The sequence below is a fragment of the Hippocampus comes genome, unplaced genomic scaffold (genome assembly GCF_001891065.2).
Source record: "Hippocampus comes isolate QL1 unplaced genomic scaffold, H_comes_QL1_v1.1 scaffold104, whole genome shotgun sequence".
Classification (NCBI taxonomy): Eukaryota; Metazoa; Chordata; class Actinopteri; order Syngnathiformes; family Syngnathidae; genus Hippocampus; species Hippocampus comes.
In genome coordinates, this window is record NW_017806072.1 from 3,161,570 (window position 1) to 3,182,179 (window position 20,610).

General features: G+C 41.2%; 1 protein-coding gene across 2 annotated transcripts; it reads right to left on the reverse strand.

Moving 5' to 3' along the window:
* Positions 1-1,361: 1,361 nt before the first annotated feature.
* Positions 1,362-20,368, reverse strand: LOC109530401 (USP6 N-terminal-like protein). 2 transcript variants are annotated; one of them, XM_019894082.1, is made up of 14 exons: positions 19,730-20,368; positions 11,168-11,235; positions 10,903-10,962; positions 10,721-10,760; positions 10,543-10,623; positions 10,045-10,152; positions 9,829-9,938; positions 7,953-8,001; positions 6,324-6,444; positions 5,721-5,815; positions 5,476-5,541; positions 4,624-4,723; positions 3,341-3,493; positions 1,362-3,022 (listed from the first exon to the last, which is right to left on the reverse strand). In XM_019894082.1, the coding sequence occupies exons 2-14, from the start codon at positions 11,173-11,175 to the stop codon at positions 1,791-1,793; spliced, it is 2,223 nt and encodes a 740-aa protein (XP_019749641.1). In that variant the 5' UTR covers positions 11,176-11,235; positions 19,730-20,368; the 3' UTR covers positions 1,362-1,790. The 2 variants fall into 2 exon arrangements, with proteins under 2 accessions (XP_019749641.1, XP_019749640.1); XM_019894081.1 differs by having other exon boundaries at positions 10,877-10,962; positions 19,730-20,367.
* Positions 20,369-20,610: the final 242 nt, after the last annotated feature.

The window sequence follows — 20,610 nt, forward strand, 5'->3', positions numbered from 1 at the left end:
CAGCAACCTTCATCAAGATGACCCATAAAGAAAATTTATGGATACAATTTTTCATTGGTCAGAAAATGAAAATAAAACACAAAGCTAAAGTACAGCACTTTTCACTGGACAGTGACAAATACTGGCGATGAACATGTAGCCTCCATTTGGGCTGTGGTCAGCTATCCTCCACAATGGATTGTAATACTGTACAACCATGTAAAGTTCCATATTGCAAGTCTTGAAGAATACAGAATTGTTGAATATGCTGCATAGTAGTGAAAACATTGAAACCAGTTTAGCACCAGCAAAGAAGGGCAGATCTTTTTGCTGTTTGTGGATCATTTAAAAAAAAAAAGCTCTCACTTAGATATTTTTTTGATATGTCAATTAATTTAACAGGCAATACAATATTTACAGCAATAACGTACAGTATACATTGTGGGATTTAGGATCAACCCTGATAAATAGTGGGCTCCACTTCAATCTCTGAATGCCTTTCAAATTATAGTAACATCTCCAGAACATTTGCAATGAGCCATTACCACAGCTTTAAAATTACCTAACCTCAGACTATGCATAGACACAAAATATATTAAATATGTCTTTATATTCTCACAAGGATCTCTGAAATGCCTAAAGAAAAATAACTCTATGCCCATACGGCATGTCATTTTATAATCATCATCCCTGAACATGCAATACAAAATGTAACAGACAAAAAGACTACCACTAGGGGGAGATGTTTATCAGCGATCATTTTCTACTTCATGACATACTGTGTTTGCATTTTACTTCATTTTACAGAATGTGGGATGACTAATTGACACACTGTCACCAATAAAATTACAACAACAACAATAACAACAAATGGTAACAACTGTGTAATCACTGCTTGGTGCCTGTTGATAAGGTATTCAATGACAAGAACAAAATGCAGGTACGTTAATGCACGAGCAATATGCATGGTAAGGCAAACAGCAGTTTTAAGTACAAAATTAAAAAAAGACCTTCTAAAAAAAAGGTTTCGTCGTAGAAATATGGGCATACTGATAACAAAACACAAACACCCTTGGAGCCACTATGGCAAGCTGTTCGAGCATTTATTCAATGTCCCACTTGTGTGCTGTCTCCTTAAGAGGAAGACAACATATTTTCCACTACTGTGTGACATTACTGCACACTTGTAGAATGAATGGGGCACGCTAATAGAACAACTACATGTTAGTAGTGGGGCAAAACTGCGCACTGGTTAACAACTGTGTGCTACTAGTGACAATATAAAATTCTTGAGTGAATATTTAGCGCTTCACAAGTGGAGCTAAGAGCGCGCACATATTAAGTTGTGCAGTTCTGCCTCACTAGTAATGTGACTGATCTACTTTTGTGCCATAGTTGATCTACTAGTGTGCGCTAATGTGAAACAGGAATTAAAGTGTGTTCCTATTAAAACAGTCATTCTACTGGTGTGCTGTATTTGTTCTTCAAGTGCGCGGATATGTCAGACAGTAGTGGGGAAAAATGTTACTAATTAAATGGTTGCTCTACTGATGCATCCCAGTTGTTTCACTAGTGCACAGAAATATTATTCAGTGGTGTAAAAACATCACAAGCAAGACATTGTACTATAATGCACTGAATTGTCTTACGAGTGAGGACAGAGGGTGTAGTAGTCCATGGAAACTTCAGTGCACTCGTACAATATGTGATAAATGCTCAAGCGACTTGTCATGGAGGCCCACTGAATACCTACTGGCCTTTTAAGTCAAATGCTTTAAACTGGTATGATCAGTCAATATGTGAATTCCACTTCAAAAGGTGATCGACTTTGGAAGCTGCTGTCGAGCAGGAGGGACCCTGCAAAAGTCTGGGCTGGATTGAACCTCCAGCATCCCCAACTGTCCCGAGAAACTGGGGTGACCCGGGGGAGACCTGGTGTACAGGAGTGGTGCCGGGAAGGCAGAATGGTCCCTGGGGCCTCGAGAGAAAGGCTTGGAGTAAGCGGTGGGCGAGGTGGCTCTGTGACAGCGCTGGGGAGACAGTCTGTCGGCAAAGTTGGGCGGAGGAGGGGGGATGATGATGGATTCCTCCACCCAGTGGTCCTCTCCTTCATATTCTGGTTCCTGAGGTAAACTGGGAAGAGCGCAGCGCAAGGGTGGCAGAGGAGAAGCTGATGGAGGGATGAAAATGGGAGGTGGAGGCAGCGGATAGTGAGCGGGGTCGTAGTCTCTGTTCAAAGGAACCTCCTCGGGGGTGGAGCCCAGCAACCTCTCCGGGCAGCGATCGTCGTCATCTGCTTCGGACAGGTTATCATACTGGGAGGTGTTGGAAGGTCGCCTGTTGGCTGAAGACGCCGGAACATACAGGGACACGGGGAATTTGGTGGGTTTGGGGGGAGGGAGCTTGAGAGAGGAAGATGTTGTGAAGCCGCGGGGCGAGGACACCAGCGACTTGGGGGGCACATCTGGACATGGCTTTAAATTTGCCACAGATCGGGGAGAGGAGCGGTGCTGGGCCAGTGGACTGACATTTTGCTCCTCTTCTGTAGAGTAAAACAATGGCGGAGGTGGCAGATCTGGAAGGTCCAATATCTCTGTATTTATGCTAAAATCATCCAGAGGAGGCGCTTCATAAGGTGGGGGCCAATTCATTGGCTCCTCCTGGGCATCTGGGGCGGCACACATTTTCCCTTCTTGTGCTTTTTCAGGCACAAGTTCTTTCACAACACTGACATTATTTACCACGGCATAGGATTTTGCTGGTTTGGGAGGTAATGGTGGTGGTCTACCAGGCATCAAGGTAGATAATGTCGCTTTCGCGAGCAATGCCGTTGGGTCAGGTAATCGCAACGAGGGCGTGCTCGATCTGCTGGGGCTTTTTGAATCCTGAGGCTTAATGTCCTGCGGCCTGATGCTCTCCTTATTAGACTGACTGAAGGGCTGCTGATCACTCTTCACCTCGAGAGGCGAGCCAGGCTGCAGAGGGAGTAGGAGAATCGGCCTCTCTTGACCGAGAGGCTTCTTTGGTAGCTCGTCTGACTTTGCTTTAAAAAAAAAAAAAAGAAAAAAGAAAAAAAAAGTCAGCAAGGACACCAAAAAAATGCATACAGGGCCCCACGGTTTTCTAACCCCAATTTATAGGTAAAGCAAGGGACATGCATCATGATAATCCGGCCAAATTTGGGGCTTTTTCTCTCCCTTGCGATCTAAGTCAGCAAATGCCTGATTCTCAGACAGCTCCAAAAGATTTTCCTAATCACTTATCCTCTGGTGTGTGGGAGTGTTTAAAGTGATATCTCCCCACTGATCGGTACTGAAAACGGTTACATTTCTTAATATATTAAGGTGGGCAAAGAATCTACCGGGAGGAGGTTGGTCCAATTTTTTACTGCGTAGCTCAGACATGGCAGCCTGCAGTTGCTCCACCACTATGTCGTCCGGAAGAAGGAACGAAGCAGCCAGCTGCTCCTGAAGAAACTCCCTCAGGTCCTCCAACTGAAACTTCAGCAAACGCTCTGATTGGACACAAAGAATAGGGACATGTTGCATTCAGTTAAAGTGGGGCTACAAATCAGATGCATTATTATTATTAGTTTTTAATATGATGATGATGATTATTATGTTTATTATGATTATTATTATTAAATCACGGGAGGAGCCATTTCATGTATGTATATGTAAATCACCAAGTTAGATGTCACCGTTGTATTTATTCACAAGTTCACAAACCTATTTAAGATGGAGGTATTTATCAGTTGGCAGGTGTGCAAGTAGACAGGGAGCAATACAGCTTTTGGACTGTCATTATTGGACCAATGTTGGGTTAATTATTTTGTAGCATTTGATTATACTTGTCAGATCAATAACGTTTGTAATTAAAATATATTGTCATCGGACTTATTTCGCCAGGTGCGTCAAACACTTCAGGTCTAGTCACCCTCAGTGACTGAAAGATGGACTTAGCCACGACAATTACTATAGAGCACAGGTAGCAAACGCAAGGCGCAGGTGCCAGATCCGTTCCGCTGCATCACTTGGTGTGGCCCACTAAAGCAAATTAAGCGTCAATGTCATATTTCCACATTTTCTGTGATGTCTGATGGGAAATTCAATTTTTCCGTACAGATACATAAACAAATCAATTTTGGGGGCAATTGTGCATATTGCAATAATTTTTATGTAGAGATACATAAACAAATCAATTTTGGGGGCAATTGTGCATATTGCAATAACATGAGGTGACCATACGTTGGCAATATTTTCTGAAAGCCAAAATGGACCGCTAAGGGAAAACCAAACTACAATGTGGCATGCGACAAAAATTAGATTGTGACCCCTACTATAGAACAACAACTATTCATTATTGTGTTCAAGGTAGGAGTTTCACAACAGGTTTGTTAAAGTATCTACTGTGTCAAGGGGATGCTCAAACTGTAGAAGCAATCAATGATAAATCTGCTTTCCAATTTTCTCCACAGCAACCACTTGTATTATGTAAGCTATCCGGTGAAGCGGCAGCCAACCAGAGGGCTGCGTGCGGTAGTATAGCAACAGCAGCCATGTTGAGTTCAAAAAGCTGTGTATCCTGTGTCCAACAGATACAGAGACAAGTCACGGAAGACCAGCCAATGGGTCTCATACTCACTCTTGTGTAACTTGAGGGTTGTGTAAGCCATGGCAGTCAGCATCTTCTCCCCCTCCAGAATATAGATGTCCCATAAGCGTAGGGTGAGGGTGAAGGGGCTCTGTTATGTAACAAGACAGGACAGAGACCATCTGATTAAAAACAATGATTTCATATGCTGTGAGAAGGGACTTCCACAAATTATTTATACCAAATTATTTCATCAGTCAAAAATGGTCTAAAAAAATGTACTAATTTTCAAGATTTTTAAATGTTCATTCCTTGACATGGTGGTTGATATGATATGAGTTGAGGGAAAGCAGGGCCCATTGGTGGTGTAATGGTTCACATAGCCAAGTCACCAGCTGGCATATGTTACAGCAATGGTTCTCAACTGATGAGTCGGGGTCCCAGAAGTTGGCCGCAGGCCAATTTTGAGTGAGTCGTAGACAGCTAGTAAAAAAGTTGCATATTCAGGGGTGGAGCTCCCTGAGTTCCCACACGGAATATATTTGGAAAGTGGCAAGCAATGTTACTTCCTTGTGCTCTAGCGACTGCTTTACTCTGCAAACAAATACAGTGCTACTCTGCCTCTGGCTGGCGGACGTCATTGCTAACAATAGGCTTTAGGTGGTACACCAAAATCAATTAAAACAACGTTTTGAAAATATCACGTAACATGCATGTGTTTTCACAGCCTATTTAAACCCCCAAAAATGTTGTTCTTTGAGTAAACTGGGTCCTGACTTCATAACAATAGGAAACAGGGAGACAACAGTTGAGAACCACTGGCCTACAGAACCCCTGCAATTGTGCACAGGGCAAGGCGAATAGGAAAATGGACGGAATGGGAAATCGAAGCAAAACACTCACTCTGTCAATAAAGCACTGGAGGAACCACTTGGTGGTGTAAACCCCACATGACATCTGCTCCTTGTCCTGTCAAGTAGGAGTTCATGAAGAAAAGGCTAGTTAAGATTTTCAGTCCAAATGAATATACATCGTAACCTTGACAAAATTGAAAGCACTGGTGCAAGCCCTTGTAAGATGTCTCTTAGTCCTCCGACACTGAGAGAAAGAGGCAAACAGACGATTGATCTGAATGTGCTGCCACTCACCAGGTGCTTCCTCAGTTTCGGCAGCATTTTGGAGAGTATCCGCTCATGGTGGGCCTGGAAACGCTGCAGTTTGGGAAATCCCGGGATGAAGAAACCTAGCGCAGTGGAAAAACATGCTTCAGCAGACTGTACACGGTGGCTGGGAAAGACATACAGTAGTATTTCATCTTACACTAACTGCGCTGAAGAGTACGGTTATATCCTTAACAAATGTGTTTTCACAGGTTGAAAACCTAAAACTACAGTAAACTCCTGCACAAAGTATTGTAGCAAAGCATTTCGAAAATATTTTCCTGACTTCTAAAAATCAGCTGTGACAGGCTTGAGCTCACCTGTGACCCTAATGAGGACAAGTATGGAAAACATTTGGGTGAGGAAAAAAAAAATCTATACAGATATATATATAGATATATATTTCCTCCTGTATATATATATATATGCAGGGTCAGAAGTTACAGTATTACATGACCGGATCTGATGTAGATTTTACTTTTGAAAGATTGCGTTTCAATATTGAGTAACTGTTTGAACGCATACTGTAAATACCAAAACAACGCTGGTGCTGGTCCAGTCATTTTTCAGCTCAAATTTGTGTTGTCTCACCATGCATGGCATGTTGGCTGTTGGTGAGCAGCTGGGAGAGAGCCCAGAAGGCGTCCTCCTCATTCAGGTACATGAGCAGGATAGCAGCGATCTGACTCATCCCCTGACAGTAGCTCACCTCCTGGGAACGGGGCAGAAGAGACAGTTCAACTCTACTGGCAAATAAGAGGAATAATTCATAATTTATCAGAGCACGCACAAGAGCGAGAGACGAGGTTTTAAGAGCATACTGAATGCATGATGTGGACTTGTGGAGGCTTTGTTTTTTTTTTTTGCACTTAGACCACACAGATCTCCTCTATGTGCTGCAGTAATATAAACATTTACACTAAGGTTGTTCAAATATTTACTGTAGAGTCAACACTTCCACAACTGCCATGTTTTCATCTTGAATTTCTACCACCTTGAACCGACATGAACGAAACTGCCCTTGTCCATATTTGGGCCTAGGAATTGCCCATTCACAGTACCCTTGAAAGGATAAAAGTAAATGTGATTGCACTGAGGTTACACAACATTCTCCACATTCTTCTCTGCTGTCACATAGGCGAAAGGACCCCCCCACCACCACTACCACCAACAGGACCCTTCCTCCCATTTTCGCTCCCGTGCTCTCCCACTGACCCACTTTCTTTTGAGCAGTTTGTGAGTGGAGGGAAACAGGGAAAAGGGAATTAGCACATGCCCATTTCCTATGGCTCAAACACCTCTTCCACACAGGAACTGCAAACACATCCCTATGAGGGAAAAAAAACTGCACTGGATGGTGTTTTGTGAGCAGTGACATGTTCTGTGTATTTGCAAAGGAAAAATATGTCACCCCACTTCAAATGACAGCCGGCTGTGCGTTACACACACTATATTGTAGTCTGATTCCGTTGTCTTTAATTGAGTTTATTTGTTGATTGTTCACTGCAGTTGTGCTGATATGTTTAAAATCCTTAAGAATAATAGCAACGTAGTATACGTCTATGGAAAATATGCAGTGATATGTAATGGCCTTTTCAAATGCAGTCCACGCAAGGAATTACAATGCGCCGATACATCTGTTTCTAAGATTTAGTGAATACACATTATTCATCTTTATACAGTCTGTGTAAATGTACATAAACTGCCTCGAGCAAATTGGATAACTGTTGTGCCAATTGCTTCATTTGCATTGACATGTCATATGGCTCACATGAAGCTGATGAAGGGGTTGGTGTAAATGGCTCATGCATGCATATTCAATTGATTGTTGCATTGTATTTACCGTACATACTTTGAAGTTAAATCCATAAATCACATATTACATAATACATAAATCACAAAAGATTACCAACCCGACAAAAAGAGATTACTTTGCGGTGACGGTTCTTTTTTTTTCTTTTCTACCCCTCCAATTTTGCTGCTGTAGACTGCAAATTTCTCCAGTGTGGGACAAATAAAGGTTATCTTATCCTATATTATCTTATCTTATCTTATCTTGTACATATTTATTCGTAAATCATAGTAATGACTTGTAACTGCAGCACCGCTGAGGTGTTTTTTTTTGGGGTTTTTTTGCTTGCCTCTGTAGCAATGCACATGAGACTGCATGATGTGATGTCATGCACTTGAGAACGTGGAGGCTGATCTACTTTATCTTACCGTGTTGTAGACAGAGTAGGCTGCGAGTACATGAAAGAGCGCCTGTTGCCTGAAAAAAGGGAACATGGAAACCAACAATTACCGTGAGAAATATGACTGTTGCTACAACTGCTGGTTTCATAGAGTCATGTAAATCAAGATGAAATGAGCATATCCCCAAATTAAAGCCGCCGGCCAGCACATTGACACATTAAAATAGCTGTAAGAATCACTTGAGGGAGTAGGACAATACCTGGCTGCAGTATAGCGTTAACAATTGTGTTCGATTAAATTAAATGTAATGTATAAAAACGAGAAGAGACCGAGCAGCATCATAAAGTGCTTCACAGAATACGCTTAATGTTTTATGATTCATGAAAAGTGAATTCACCTAAACTGGAGCCAGGGATACATGCAAATATCCAGAATTCAATTGTGTTAAAAATATGAATGTGCTTATTATTATTATTATTTTTTTTTTTTTTTTGGTAAAACCAATTTTTTTCTGTTGCAAAAAAAAAAAAATTCTTCATCAAGAATCTAACTTCGGCCAGAGTTTCTACATAATGAAGGATTAACCATCAACGAATACAAAAGATGTGTTGGTAATTATTAGTTTCGGGCATTTACAGCATATACAGTTATAGTTGTAGCATGTAGGCTACTATTATCGGGAAGAACTTCCCCTTCCTTGTCTGTTTTTTTCAGTTCCCCATTCAGATGAAAAGGACCAAGAGGGGGCGTAATACATTGACCAGGCAATCACCCAGTGAATCAATCCATCAATCAATCTCTTTCTTACAGCCTGTTAACCACATTAACTCAACCTCATTAGGATAAGGAATCGACGCATTGTGTTGATTGCTCTGTACAGGACAAGATATAAAACCCGTCATCAAGTGTGAGGGTGTGCGTGTGTGTGGTTGTGCAAACACGTGTGTGGAGTTAACAAATACGATGCGAACAACAAAGGATATCTCCCCTCCAGAGCCCCATAAAATATACACGTCTCACAGACATTGACTGAGACAGGAAAGGACCTTTAAGTAGTGGCCGGTGTTGACGCGCGCATGTGTGGAGGTGTCTATGCATGCGTGTATGCCTGCATTTGTGTGCAGGTGTGCGTATGCAAGTGGTTGGCCGTGTGTGGGGGGAGAACTGTTGACTTGTAGGAAAAGAGTGGGCAACAAAGCAGGATGGAGCTGTTTTGGTCTCAGTCGGTCTCAACTGTGGGGGAGAACACTGTGACGCATGCGGTGCTCGCACAACCAAACCCACCAAGCAAATGACAAAAGCCAAGTATTAAAGCCAGGCATGAAATCTCAAGCATAAGTTTTCTTCCATACCCAAGTCTATGTGATGTCAAATTATTAGGCGGTTGGAGATGTGACTGTTCTCTATGAGCGAATTTGTGAATAAATGTCATTTCCTGTGGGGCTTTGTGCACTCACAGGAAGGCTAATAAAACAGAGAGAGGAGGAAACTGGTGCTTTAGTCTGTGTGCCCGTGCGTGTGTGTGTGTGTGTGTGTGTGTGTGTGTGTGTGTGTGTGTGTGTTGGGCATCTCCCAACACACACACAAGCCAAAGGTCACGCCCAAACGGACACCAGCATGAACAAACCCGAACTTGTGATGTGGAAGGAAACAAAAACAAGAACTCTGGATGGTACTAGACATAACCAAAGACATTTGTGATGAACATTTTTAGCTCTGTCACTCCCTTTGCAAGGACAGTTAAAAAAAGGTTTGAATGTAATTATATAAATCTGCAGTGAATTCAAGATTTTCATAGTGCCCGAACAGCTCTGCGTATCTAATTTGAGGCAATTATCAAACAATACTTTTTGACGGTTCAAATAAAAGAGGCTCCTCATAACCTCGTGAACGAAGGACTCACATGACTCCAAAGCGTTCCATGAACATAATGTGGTTCCGGAAGGTTCTATTGACATCCAAGTCAATCTGTTTGATCTCTGTGGAGAAGTTGCGAGCCTGCAGCTTCATTTTCTAAAAAATAAAAAAAGAAAAAAAAAAAGAAAAGAAAATAACAAATGCCATAAGACAGGCTGGTGGGAGCGAATGCATGACAGAGCTACTCTAGTATCATTCATACCTCATATTTTCCCTCGTTGTCCTTTTTCACCTTCTCTATGTCCAAAAGTAAGGCCCAGGCCTGGCCTCTTAGCTGGAGGGGGATGCCTTTATAAACACGCTTCACCAACTGAAACGCACGAAAACAGCGACAAACATAAGCAAGGACATTTTTAATGTGAGAGAAGGGCGTGGCTTAAATAGACAGCTCTTGATGATTCCATTGCAAGTCAGCCTTAGACAATTCTGGATAAGACAATTAGACACAAATGAGTGAACATTCAACATCTGGCAAGTACTTAAGCCAGCAGTGGCCAGGTTGTCGTGGTAAATGAGAACTAGTTCTCAGCTGACCTACCTGGTTAGATCAATAGAGTGAGAGATTAACTGATTGTACATGTACCGTATTAATCCTCACTCACGCTCATGCGGTACAATATTAAAAGTGTGTTCGCAATTTGCACCAGGGGTAGGTGAAGAAAATTGAATGGCATGTCCAAAGGGGTTAAAGAGAAAGCACCTTGTCGCTGTTCTTATACTTGCTCCAGTTCTTCACCATCTTTAGCCACTTCTCCACACGCTCAATCTCCTGCAGCTTTTGCTGGAGTTAGAAAACATGGACAATGCAAAAATGCCAGGACATACAGACAGTGGCATATGCAGCGGCATAATGGTTAGAGTTCCATTTAAATAAATACCTTTTCTTCAATCACGCTGGGTGTCGGTAACTCTTTCTCACTAAAACAAAAGAACATTACAAAATAAACCATAGGTGGCATGAATTAACAAGAAACGCCAGTAGGAAAACAGGAATACGGTGCAAGGAAAAGCATAGTTACAGCTGGTTAACTTACTGCAGGAAGCCAAAGCGGTCCATCACCTTATAGATGCTGTAGTCAGCATCCTCCCAAGGGTCAATACTGACACCGTCTTGCCTGCCCTGAAACAAAAACATGCCAAAAACATGAAAAGAAAATGTTGTGGTTAAAATAAAAGGTTCAGGTGCCAAAGAAACCGATACAGTATTTTCAAATCCATTACAAACCTTTACTTGGGCTTCACGGCCACTAAATCTCAAGTTTAACATTGCAGGAAATTGCCGACATAGTTAGACGCAACAGTTTATGCGTTTGTGTTTCTCTCACCTTGTCATATTTGGAAATGATGTCAGCACGTTCCTCTGCTATCAGCGTGTCTATGTCCTTCTTCATGGCTATAACAAAAGAAATGGTAGCGAGAACTTATTATTGTGGATATCAAAATATACCAGTCATCATCTTATTAACAAATCGACAGAGAAATAGTTAAATATCAACAAAGACAAGTACGTTGAACCCTCAGCTCCGCTCAGATGCTTTCTCGATCAACATATCCAACTACCGGGTATGAAAAAAACGGTGCTAAGAAAAAGCGTCATTAACATTCTCTTTTACACTCTGCATGTACATGTCCGTGTGTCTCTACAACTAAACACTATGAGTATAACTCTTTCTTCTGCAATGCAGAAATATGAGGAAGACTTTCACTGATGTTTACCAGCATGTTACCAGCTACGACCTCAGGCAATTTGCATGTTGCAAAGGAACAGGTGTCAACACACCTGTCAAACACACAAAGACCTTTTACTTGTGTCTATGAACCATGTTTGACAACAGAATGCACTTCCTGCACCACAAAGGTTCATCATCAAAGTGGGCACTGAGCAGGAGCCAAATAAAGGAGTAAAAATAGACAACATAAAATGTAGGAATGGGGAGCAAGAGGCGACCGTAATTTTAATGGCCACGGAATAAACAGTTGAACACAACAGCTAACCCTCTTGTCCAACAGGTGGGCAGTTTAACAATTTAATTATTTGATTATTATATTGAACCTGGACTCACCCCAACTCACCCATTTTTAATATGCTTATATTTTATATTTATATACTTTTTGTCTTCTACTTTGTCCATTTCATAATTTTGCTGCTGTAAATTGGGAATTTCTCCATTTTGAGACAAATTTTCTTATTTGTTACATGTTAAATTGTAATAAATGAAACAAGTAGAATAAAGAATTTTACATTTATATTTAACTTTGATTTGATTTTTAATTGAGTAAATGTTGCTAACTGAATGCATTGTAAATACAACAACTAAACACTATCAGCAGCTCAGTATTGTAACGGGTAGCATGTCTGCCTCATGGTTCCGAGGCAAAATTGACTGCGGCTTCCTTCTGTGTAGAGTTTCCATGCACAGGGAGAACACTCAAGACGCTACACAGAAAGGCCGCAACTCTGATTCGGACCCCAAACAATTCTGCCGAGGCTGAGACAGTGCAGTCAATTTCTTACTTTAGCTGGTAGCAAGCTAGCTGTCGAATGCTGCGCTCATTGGCACGTGTTATCACAGGTCAATTGTCTTACTGTTTTAACATGTTCCTATTACAAGTTGAAAAAGCTTATTTGCATTCGTATTATTTGTCATTCAAAACATTGCCTACACAGTAAAGAAAAATTTTATGACGACAAAAGTATGACTGAGGAATTACTTTTTGCCCCCAATTTCTATTATTTCCTATGGGGCAAGATTTGTAAGAAAAAGCTGACAACAACAGAAGCCGTTTTCATCCAATTCTAAAGAAGTTGATATGAAAACATGATCCACGGTATGTAATTTATGTAGTTTCCAAGGGCTGTTTTAATTCACCATATAGGTTGAAGCATTTTACTTCCTGTGTTGGGTCTTCTGACTGCAGATAGTATTGTGTAGGGGTCAGGAAGAAAAGGAAACCAGCGACTGCCACTCCTTCAACAACAGGTTGAACAAGAACTGCACAATGTGTGAAACAAAGCCTTCAGCCGAATAAAGCCTCACATTACCACTTCACATTTTTGCTTTTGTTATTTTGCCTGTACTGCTGAAACATATTTCAAACTTCTAGATGTTGAAATGTGAACGCAAGTTAAGAAAGACTTAAGACTAACTTGTGTTTGAAGAACATTGTGTCAGACAGGAGGAAACTCCAGAAAACACAGAGACGAAGCACACCAGAAGGCCACTGAGTAGAATATCAAGCATCACACCTAGAGTTGTATTGTGGCTACTGCAGTTGGCAGTGCATTGCGACCAAGATGCATTTTTAATTAGCACACAAATACAATCTGCAAACATCAGAAAAAAGATACAACAATTATTATGTGTGTGTGTGTCAAAAGAAAGTGAGGGGTATGAGAAGTTGTGAGCAAGTGGTACAGCTTTTTTTTTTTTTTAAATAAATTAAAGGAGCTTGAGTATCCAAGCAACAATTGTTCTCTGTTAACCGTGAGTGAGAACCTGGTTGCTTCAAGGACACAGGACTTTGAGACAGCGGCCTGAGTGACATCATGTCCTGTTATGACATAAAGTTCCAAATCTAACTTGTTCTCAGCTCATATCTATAACCACAAACAGTTTGCAAAGTATTCTGAATTCTGGCTTACTCATGATGTGGTTTCAAGACAACATGTGGTCAGATGTCCTTAAAAAAAGAGAGAAAACAGCAAAACTTTGTGGAGCTCAGAGCAGGTGTTTGGACTGGCATTTGTCAAAATGTCTTTAATCGATTGAGGGAATAGAATGACGGATTATCTGATTAAGTGGTGTTTCTGGAAGAGTAGTGAGAGTATTCCCATAAATGTTGTCTTGTTGTAGTGCACAGCATTTTGCACCAGACTCAGTTAATCAGTACAAATCAATTAAACTGTTTTGCTTAGTCCTAGCAACAGGGCTATTAATGCATGACATCTCAAAAATGCTTCCTCTTTAAGGAGAAAGCTAATGCTCTTAAAAAGAGAGAGAGAGAGAGAGAGAGAGAGAGAGAGAGAGAGAGAGAGAGAGAGAAAACCTAATCCTATACTGAGTCAATGTTCACCATCTTAGTTTGTAAACACAAAAATGTCTATTGACTAATCCAAAATGTAAGTCATCATCGCACCTCTCTCCGTTTCCTTCATCCCCGATCATCTATTTTCGTGTCTATCATCAAACTTTATCTGATTTGGGATTTACAACAGAGGATTACATTCGGGGAAAATGAAAATCATAGATTAAGAGTCTGGCATTCGTAAAGTAACTGAAAGACCTGAGAAGACCTTTTTGCCACGGGATGATAAATCAATCCTCAGCGGCCGTCGAAATGCTGTCAGCCATTAACCTCACATGTGCAGACTTGCCTCGGTGTGAGCGCTTTAGCTCCAGCACAGGAAGGATTTGTATCTCTATTACAAGAGGTCTGCCCATTTGAAGGTTGGATTTGAGGGTATTTCCAGAGATACACCACATTCTTCACAACAAAAGCTCTTCAATAGTCACCAAAAGCCACATTTGCTTTAAAGGACAGAAGGAGTTATCACCATCTGGTCTAATCAAGCCCAAAAGCTTTTGTCTGGATGGTGTCGTTCACTCTGCTCTAAACCAAAAATAAAACGGGACCAGTTCTGTCTGTCTGTCTGTCTCAGATCGAATAGGCCACATAGTTACAGCTGATTTTAATCAATGTCAGAGACAAAGGGAGCACACTTGTTTTGAGGAAGCATACAAATTAAGGACAAGATGGTGATAAAAGGGATGGGGGCAGGGGGATGGCCCATTTCAGATTGTGTGTGCTTCGTCTTGCTCCACTGTAGAGATGATGGGCAGGAAGCTGGTCTCGAGCTCTTAAATACAATAGTTCCTGTGCATGTTGTTCGTGTGAGCAAATTCTTTTTCCGGCATGACAAGCAGCCTATATTTACTCATAGGTTCTGGTTATGTTATCATTGTGACACAAGAGGTAGATTTAAAGTTGCACAGCACAGTGGCTAGTGATCAGCACATCTGCCCCATTTTTCTGAGGTTGGCAGTTGGAATTATTTCTCCTTTTTATTATGTCCAGACTAGAATCTCCACAACAACTAATGTAGGAATTGCGGAGACGCTAGTTGACTACTGCTGAGATGCCCTGACAAAAGCACTGACCTCCACCCTTCAAGTTTAAGAGGTGCAGAGCAATGTTCACTTTCTCCTTCACTCTGACAACATCTCTCCTTGCATGCCTGTATGTGTGAGATATGGTTCTTTTTGTGGTCCGTAAAACAATACAAATCCAATTCCAATGATGTGGCGTTGTCATATTCAACATAAAAAAAACATAATACAGCGATTTGTTCATTGAATTGAATACACTACAAAGACACTTGCTTACCACTGTGTTAGGTCACCATTTCTTTTAACAATATTCAATAAACATTTGGGAATGGAGGACACCAATTGTTGAAACTTGTTAGGTAGAATTCTTTCCCATTCTTGCTTGACGTACAGTTTGAGCTGTTCAGCAGTCCAGGGTCTCCATTGTCACATTTTAAGCTTCATACTATGCTCCACATTTTCAGAGGGAGACAGGTCTGGACTGCAGGCAGACCAGTCGAGTAGCTCACTCTTTTATTACGAAGTCACACTGTTGTAACGCGTGCAGAATGTGGTTTGGCATTGTCTTGGTGAAATAAGCAGGAGCGTCCATGAAAAAGTTATTGCTTGGATGGCAGCATATTTTTCTCCAAAATGTGTATGTACCTTTCGGCATGAATGCTGCCTTCACATATGTGTAAGTTACCCATGCCATTGGCACTAACATAGACCCATACCATCAGAGATGCTGGCTTTTGAACTTTGCGTCCATAACAATCCGGGTAGTTCTTTTTTTTGGCCAGCAGGACAGGACATACACAATTTCTAAAAACACTTTGAAGTGTGAATTCGTCAGACGACACTTTGCATTAGGCCATCTTCCATGAGCTCAGACCCAGAGAAACCGATGACGTTTCTGGGTGTTGTTGATAAATGGCTATTGCTTTGCACAATACAGTTTTAAGTTGCACTTAAGGATGTAGTGCCAACCTGTATTTATTGACATTGTTTTTCTAAAGTGTTCCTGAGCCCAGGAGGTGATATCCTTTCCAGAGGTTGTTTTTTTTGTTGCAGTGCCGCCTGAGGGATCGAAGGTCACGGCATTTAATGTTGGTTTTCAGCCTTGCCACTTACATGCAGGTTCTCTGAACCTTTTGATGGTATCATGGATCATAAATGATGAAATCCCCAAATTCCTTGCAATTGTACATTGAGGAACATTATCTTTAAACTGTTCGACTATTTTCTGGATGAACCGCTGGAGGTTTCACTACTTGCACGCTAAGCTCTATTGCAACACATTTTTTTAAACTATTATTTTTGCTTTCTCCCTTTATATGGTAAAAGCTTTTTTTGTTTTCGTATGGAAAATATCAGCAACATAGGCATTGTGTGACCCAAGGGTGAACCATCCAAAGGGTGTCAGTGGAAAAAGAAAAAGGCTCAGAATAGCTTGTGGTCCCTAAAGGAGAAGAGTCACCACTGTGGCAAAGGCCTTATCATTCTTCCAAAGCTGATAACACAGCAAGCTCAGACTCACCAACACCACCCAAAACCTACCCAACAATTTCCACATATTAAGGTTTCTATGGTGACACTCATGGCGGGCTCTTTCACTTCACGTTGCATATGTGTTAGGCCAGAACACCCGTGGTCCTGTCCTTGCTTCCCTATCATTACCTTGGGGAGGGGGTGGGTTGTCTAAATATAACAATGACCACTAAGTTATAGCCACTGGAACGGCTGGCCAGCCAGTTGTTTCCCAGACGAGGAGAATATTTTAGTGGGGTGGTATGAGAGGGACAGGAATGTCAAGGGAACATTATTCTTAAAACCACAAGCTTGTACTCAAGACGTCAGACTCTCATAAATGAAGCATCTTCCTGCCAATGATACAGTCATGCTAATACAATAAATAAATTAATTAATTAAATAAAAAGAAACAGAGGAGTGAACAAAAAGCTATCATCTATGATTTAATGACTGGTGCAATGTCAATATAGACCACATTAAAAATATTCTTGTAAACTGGCCAGTCTTTATAAAGCAATCCCAGGCCATAGACAAGCACAAAGAAAAAACAAAAAATGGTGAACCACACACAGGATTGTCTTACAATGCCAAACAGACTAAATAATTCATGGAGCAAGGGAACCATAGTCAGACAATAGTTAAAATTAAGTCAATCACTTCCACCATCACCAGGTTAAGTCAAAAGCTTTTTTTTTTTTTTTTTTTGCACTGCTGCTGATGAGTTTTCATGCAAGCACAGAGGGAAGATTGTGGTACTATAAATGAGAAGGGACATTCCTACACTGGAGGAGAATGCATGATCCTTCTCAACATGATGTATTCCCGAGCAGAACCAAACATAAGAGTGGAAACAATCACAGGGATTTTTCCAAATCGCCTAACATAGCATTCATATAAACACAAACAGCTATTTTGGACTTCATGTCACGAACCATTGGATCTTCTCAGTAGAGCACGGTTGAATTTCAAATGCGAGTTATCATTTTGACTCATTTAAAAATACATTCTGAAATCCTGTGGTGTTTTGTTGCTGAGGAAAATTACAACCAATTAAAGTGGCAGCATGCCCACAACACAGCTTGTTTGTTACAATGTGGCACACGTAGTGCTAAAAATAGGCCGATTGTTGTTAATTCAATTCAGTTTTTTTCAACGTGACAACATTTTCAGAAGAGCTGCATTTCCACTGTTCTGTTGACTGGGTGGTTAATAAGTCACACAATCTATTTAGTCATTTGTGTTTTACCGATAGAACAGTTGTGAAATTGTGCAAGGATGACTGTGATGTCATAAAAGTGTAATATTTTCTCTTTATGATGTGGATTATATTCAAGTAATAATGTTATCTTTTCAGATCAGTAATGCTGTGGGTGTCTGTTCACTGGCCATTATAATTACTGATCCTAAACATCACCATCCTTAGGTGATGAGGATTTACGGGGAGGCTTTCCGCATGGCAATAACTTCATAAATAATTCATTCATAAATAATCAGTGATCTCAAAAGAGCACCTACTTATAGCTATTAATGAGAGAATCCGATGATATGGAATGTGATCCTGCGATTAGTTTGTCATTCTAAGAAACTTGAGTCAGTCAAACGCCGATTAGCGTTACTCTTTGAATACCAGGAAAATTGCACCGTTGGAACAACCAAGAAATCTTCCGGGCCTAACTATGGAAAACGACTGAACTTGTTCCTTCACCTTGATCAAAAGTGAGCCTCCTACACAAACTATGCAGAAACCTATTATACAGCACACGTCTGTGTGAGCGGGTACAGTGGATCGTGACAAATAAAACAGCCTCCAGGTCATATGGTTGGAAAGTAACCAAAAGAGGTGAACTGCTATCATGCAAGATGTCGGCATAGCGTGAAAGACTTCACCGTGTTCCGTGGAGAATTCAGCTCAAGGATTAACTTCAAGTGTAGTTTGCTTCTGCTTCTTGCACGGAAAGAAAGGTAATGAAGGCAAAGAGGAAAGCTTGATGACTGACCGGAAACTTAACTGTGATATCCCAACTATGGCCAAAGCAATTTGGTGACATGATAAATGATAGAAGAATGGAATGTGCAGTATCAAATCCCCTAGATTCCTGTTCATACGAGGAGACTCACTTCACAGGAAAAGTAATGCTTCCTCCACATGAATGCATAAAGGTGACTCACTTTCAGCAAGCTCCCTTTTCCACTCAAAACACTACACCTGTTACATTTCATCATATGGTGAGTACTTTTATTTTATTGTTTTGCACAGATAAACTTCTTGCACTCCTGACAATTCAATTGGGAATGTTAAAATGTCACTTTGGCTTTACAGGTTAAGATGACAAACGAATCAGATGCTGACCAGTGTGACAGAACCAGTCAGCCCTTGGCCTTCTGTCACTCTTGTGATCGTTACAACAGTGCGTCTCTGTGAACTGTTACAGTGCAGGGAGAGGCATACACATCTGCTACGTCACACCGAAGACCAAAACACACAAAATAAACAACAACATCTGGCATGGGATGGAGGATGAGCGCTGTCCTCCAGGAGATTTCCCATTCAAATGGTCTGTGGCTACCCCCCTCCCCCTATATGAACCAGTTAGACGCCCAGTACATTCTAAAGAGGACTGTGCACGGATGAAATAGCACAGCAAAAAAGCCACTGGCCTACTTGTAATGCTGAAGCATCGGTGGTCAGCGCAAAACGGTTATCAGCCCACATACTAGAGTATGACTGGGAAAAGATCTGCACACATTCATGTCCACACAACTCCTGTCTGTAAAGTACGCACTAAAATGATGCCCAAGATTGTGGGTTTTTTAACTTCTCTACGACCTCACTGTAAATAGATATTGTAGGTAATACAGTAGTTGGCTATCAATGACGTTTGCGTGCAATTCAATCCGTGGGAACGTCTGACTCGACAGTGTCTCAAACTACACAGGGAAAACGAATTAACCTCCAATCTTCGCGTTTAATTGTGCGTTTTTAACTTACTATACTGTACATCCCAATCGAAGTGTTTCCTCGGAGCGTTAACAACAACTGACAAGTGTTGTGAACTCAAATCCCTTCACTGGTTCGGTTTATTTTCAAGTAAAACAAGAAAAACACTCGAAAAGGAGTATGAAGCGCCACCTGGTAGGGGACATCAACCACACTAGGTGGCCACCCAAACACGAGCTTTAGCAGTCCTGCTGTCAGATATTTATCAAACGAAATGATTCACATTTACAGTTCGAACGCTAACGCTTACTTCCGGCGGCCCCGCTTACCTTTGGAGTGAGTTCTCTTTTGCGCTGTACCTCCGAGTGGAAACAAAATCCGCTATTCTCATTCTCTCCTTCACCGTCCAATAAAGCCGCTCATGTCACCGTTAGTATGCTTACTACCCACCCAAAAAAAAAAAAAAAGCAGTCTCCAAATCGAAGCTGTGGTCAGACTTAATTCCCCTCCCCTGCTCAAGTCAAGTCATCTGCACATGCCACGAGCTGGCAGGCAACAGCTGTTAGGCACGCGGCGGCTCTTTAGTGACAGTTGAGACGCACGCGCGCGCTCGACGGAGGCGCGCTCCACTCACGCGCACAGCGGTTTGGTACATGTTTGATGTCAGTTCACTTCCGTCTCAACAAAAGGCTTCTTCACGTAATTTATTCCCCATTATGTATTTACAGTAGTTCCTCTGAGCACGACTAACCAAATACCGTACCGAGATGAAGCCAATTTATTCATTTCTTTGTGTTTTTATTTTCACGTGTATTTGTATGAACAACATTCGTGTTGTTTTGTTGTTAAAATTGATGTTCCACGATTAAGTGAAGTGAAATGTCATTCATCCGTTGCAGCTCGCTTAAAACTTCACAATTTTGTGCAACATGTTTGTAATAGTCAGATAATGTATTGTAAAATATAAATAGAAAAAAATAAGAGAGCATGCAAAGAAAATTAACTGCTTTTATGAAGTGTAATCAAACAGAAAGTCATCCACCAAACAAGTGACGTTTTTCAGTGTACCTTGAACTTGAACTCAACACAACTCTTTCATCCTCTTTCATCTATTGCTTCAAACAGCAACGTGTATGCAGAAAAGGTGTTAGGATTGCACGACTGTCTGTGTCTTATGTGTTGTGTTGCATTATTTGTCATTTTATGTTAA

Coding starts and splice junctions, on each gene's coding strand:
- LOC109530401 (XM_019894081.1), bottom strand. CDS start 11,233: ATGAAGAAGGACATAGACACGCTGATAGCAGAGGAACGTGCTGACATC. Junction 9,939..10,044: donor ACAACGAGGGAAAATATGAG/GTATGAATGATA, acceptor TTTATTTTTTAG/AAAATGAAGCTGCAGGCTCG. Junction 3,494..4,623: donor AACCCTCAAGTTACACAAGA/GTGAGTATGAGA, acceptor GTGTCCAATCAG/AGCGTTTGCTGAAGTTTCAG.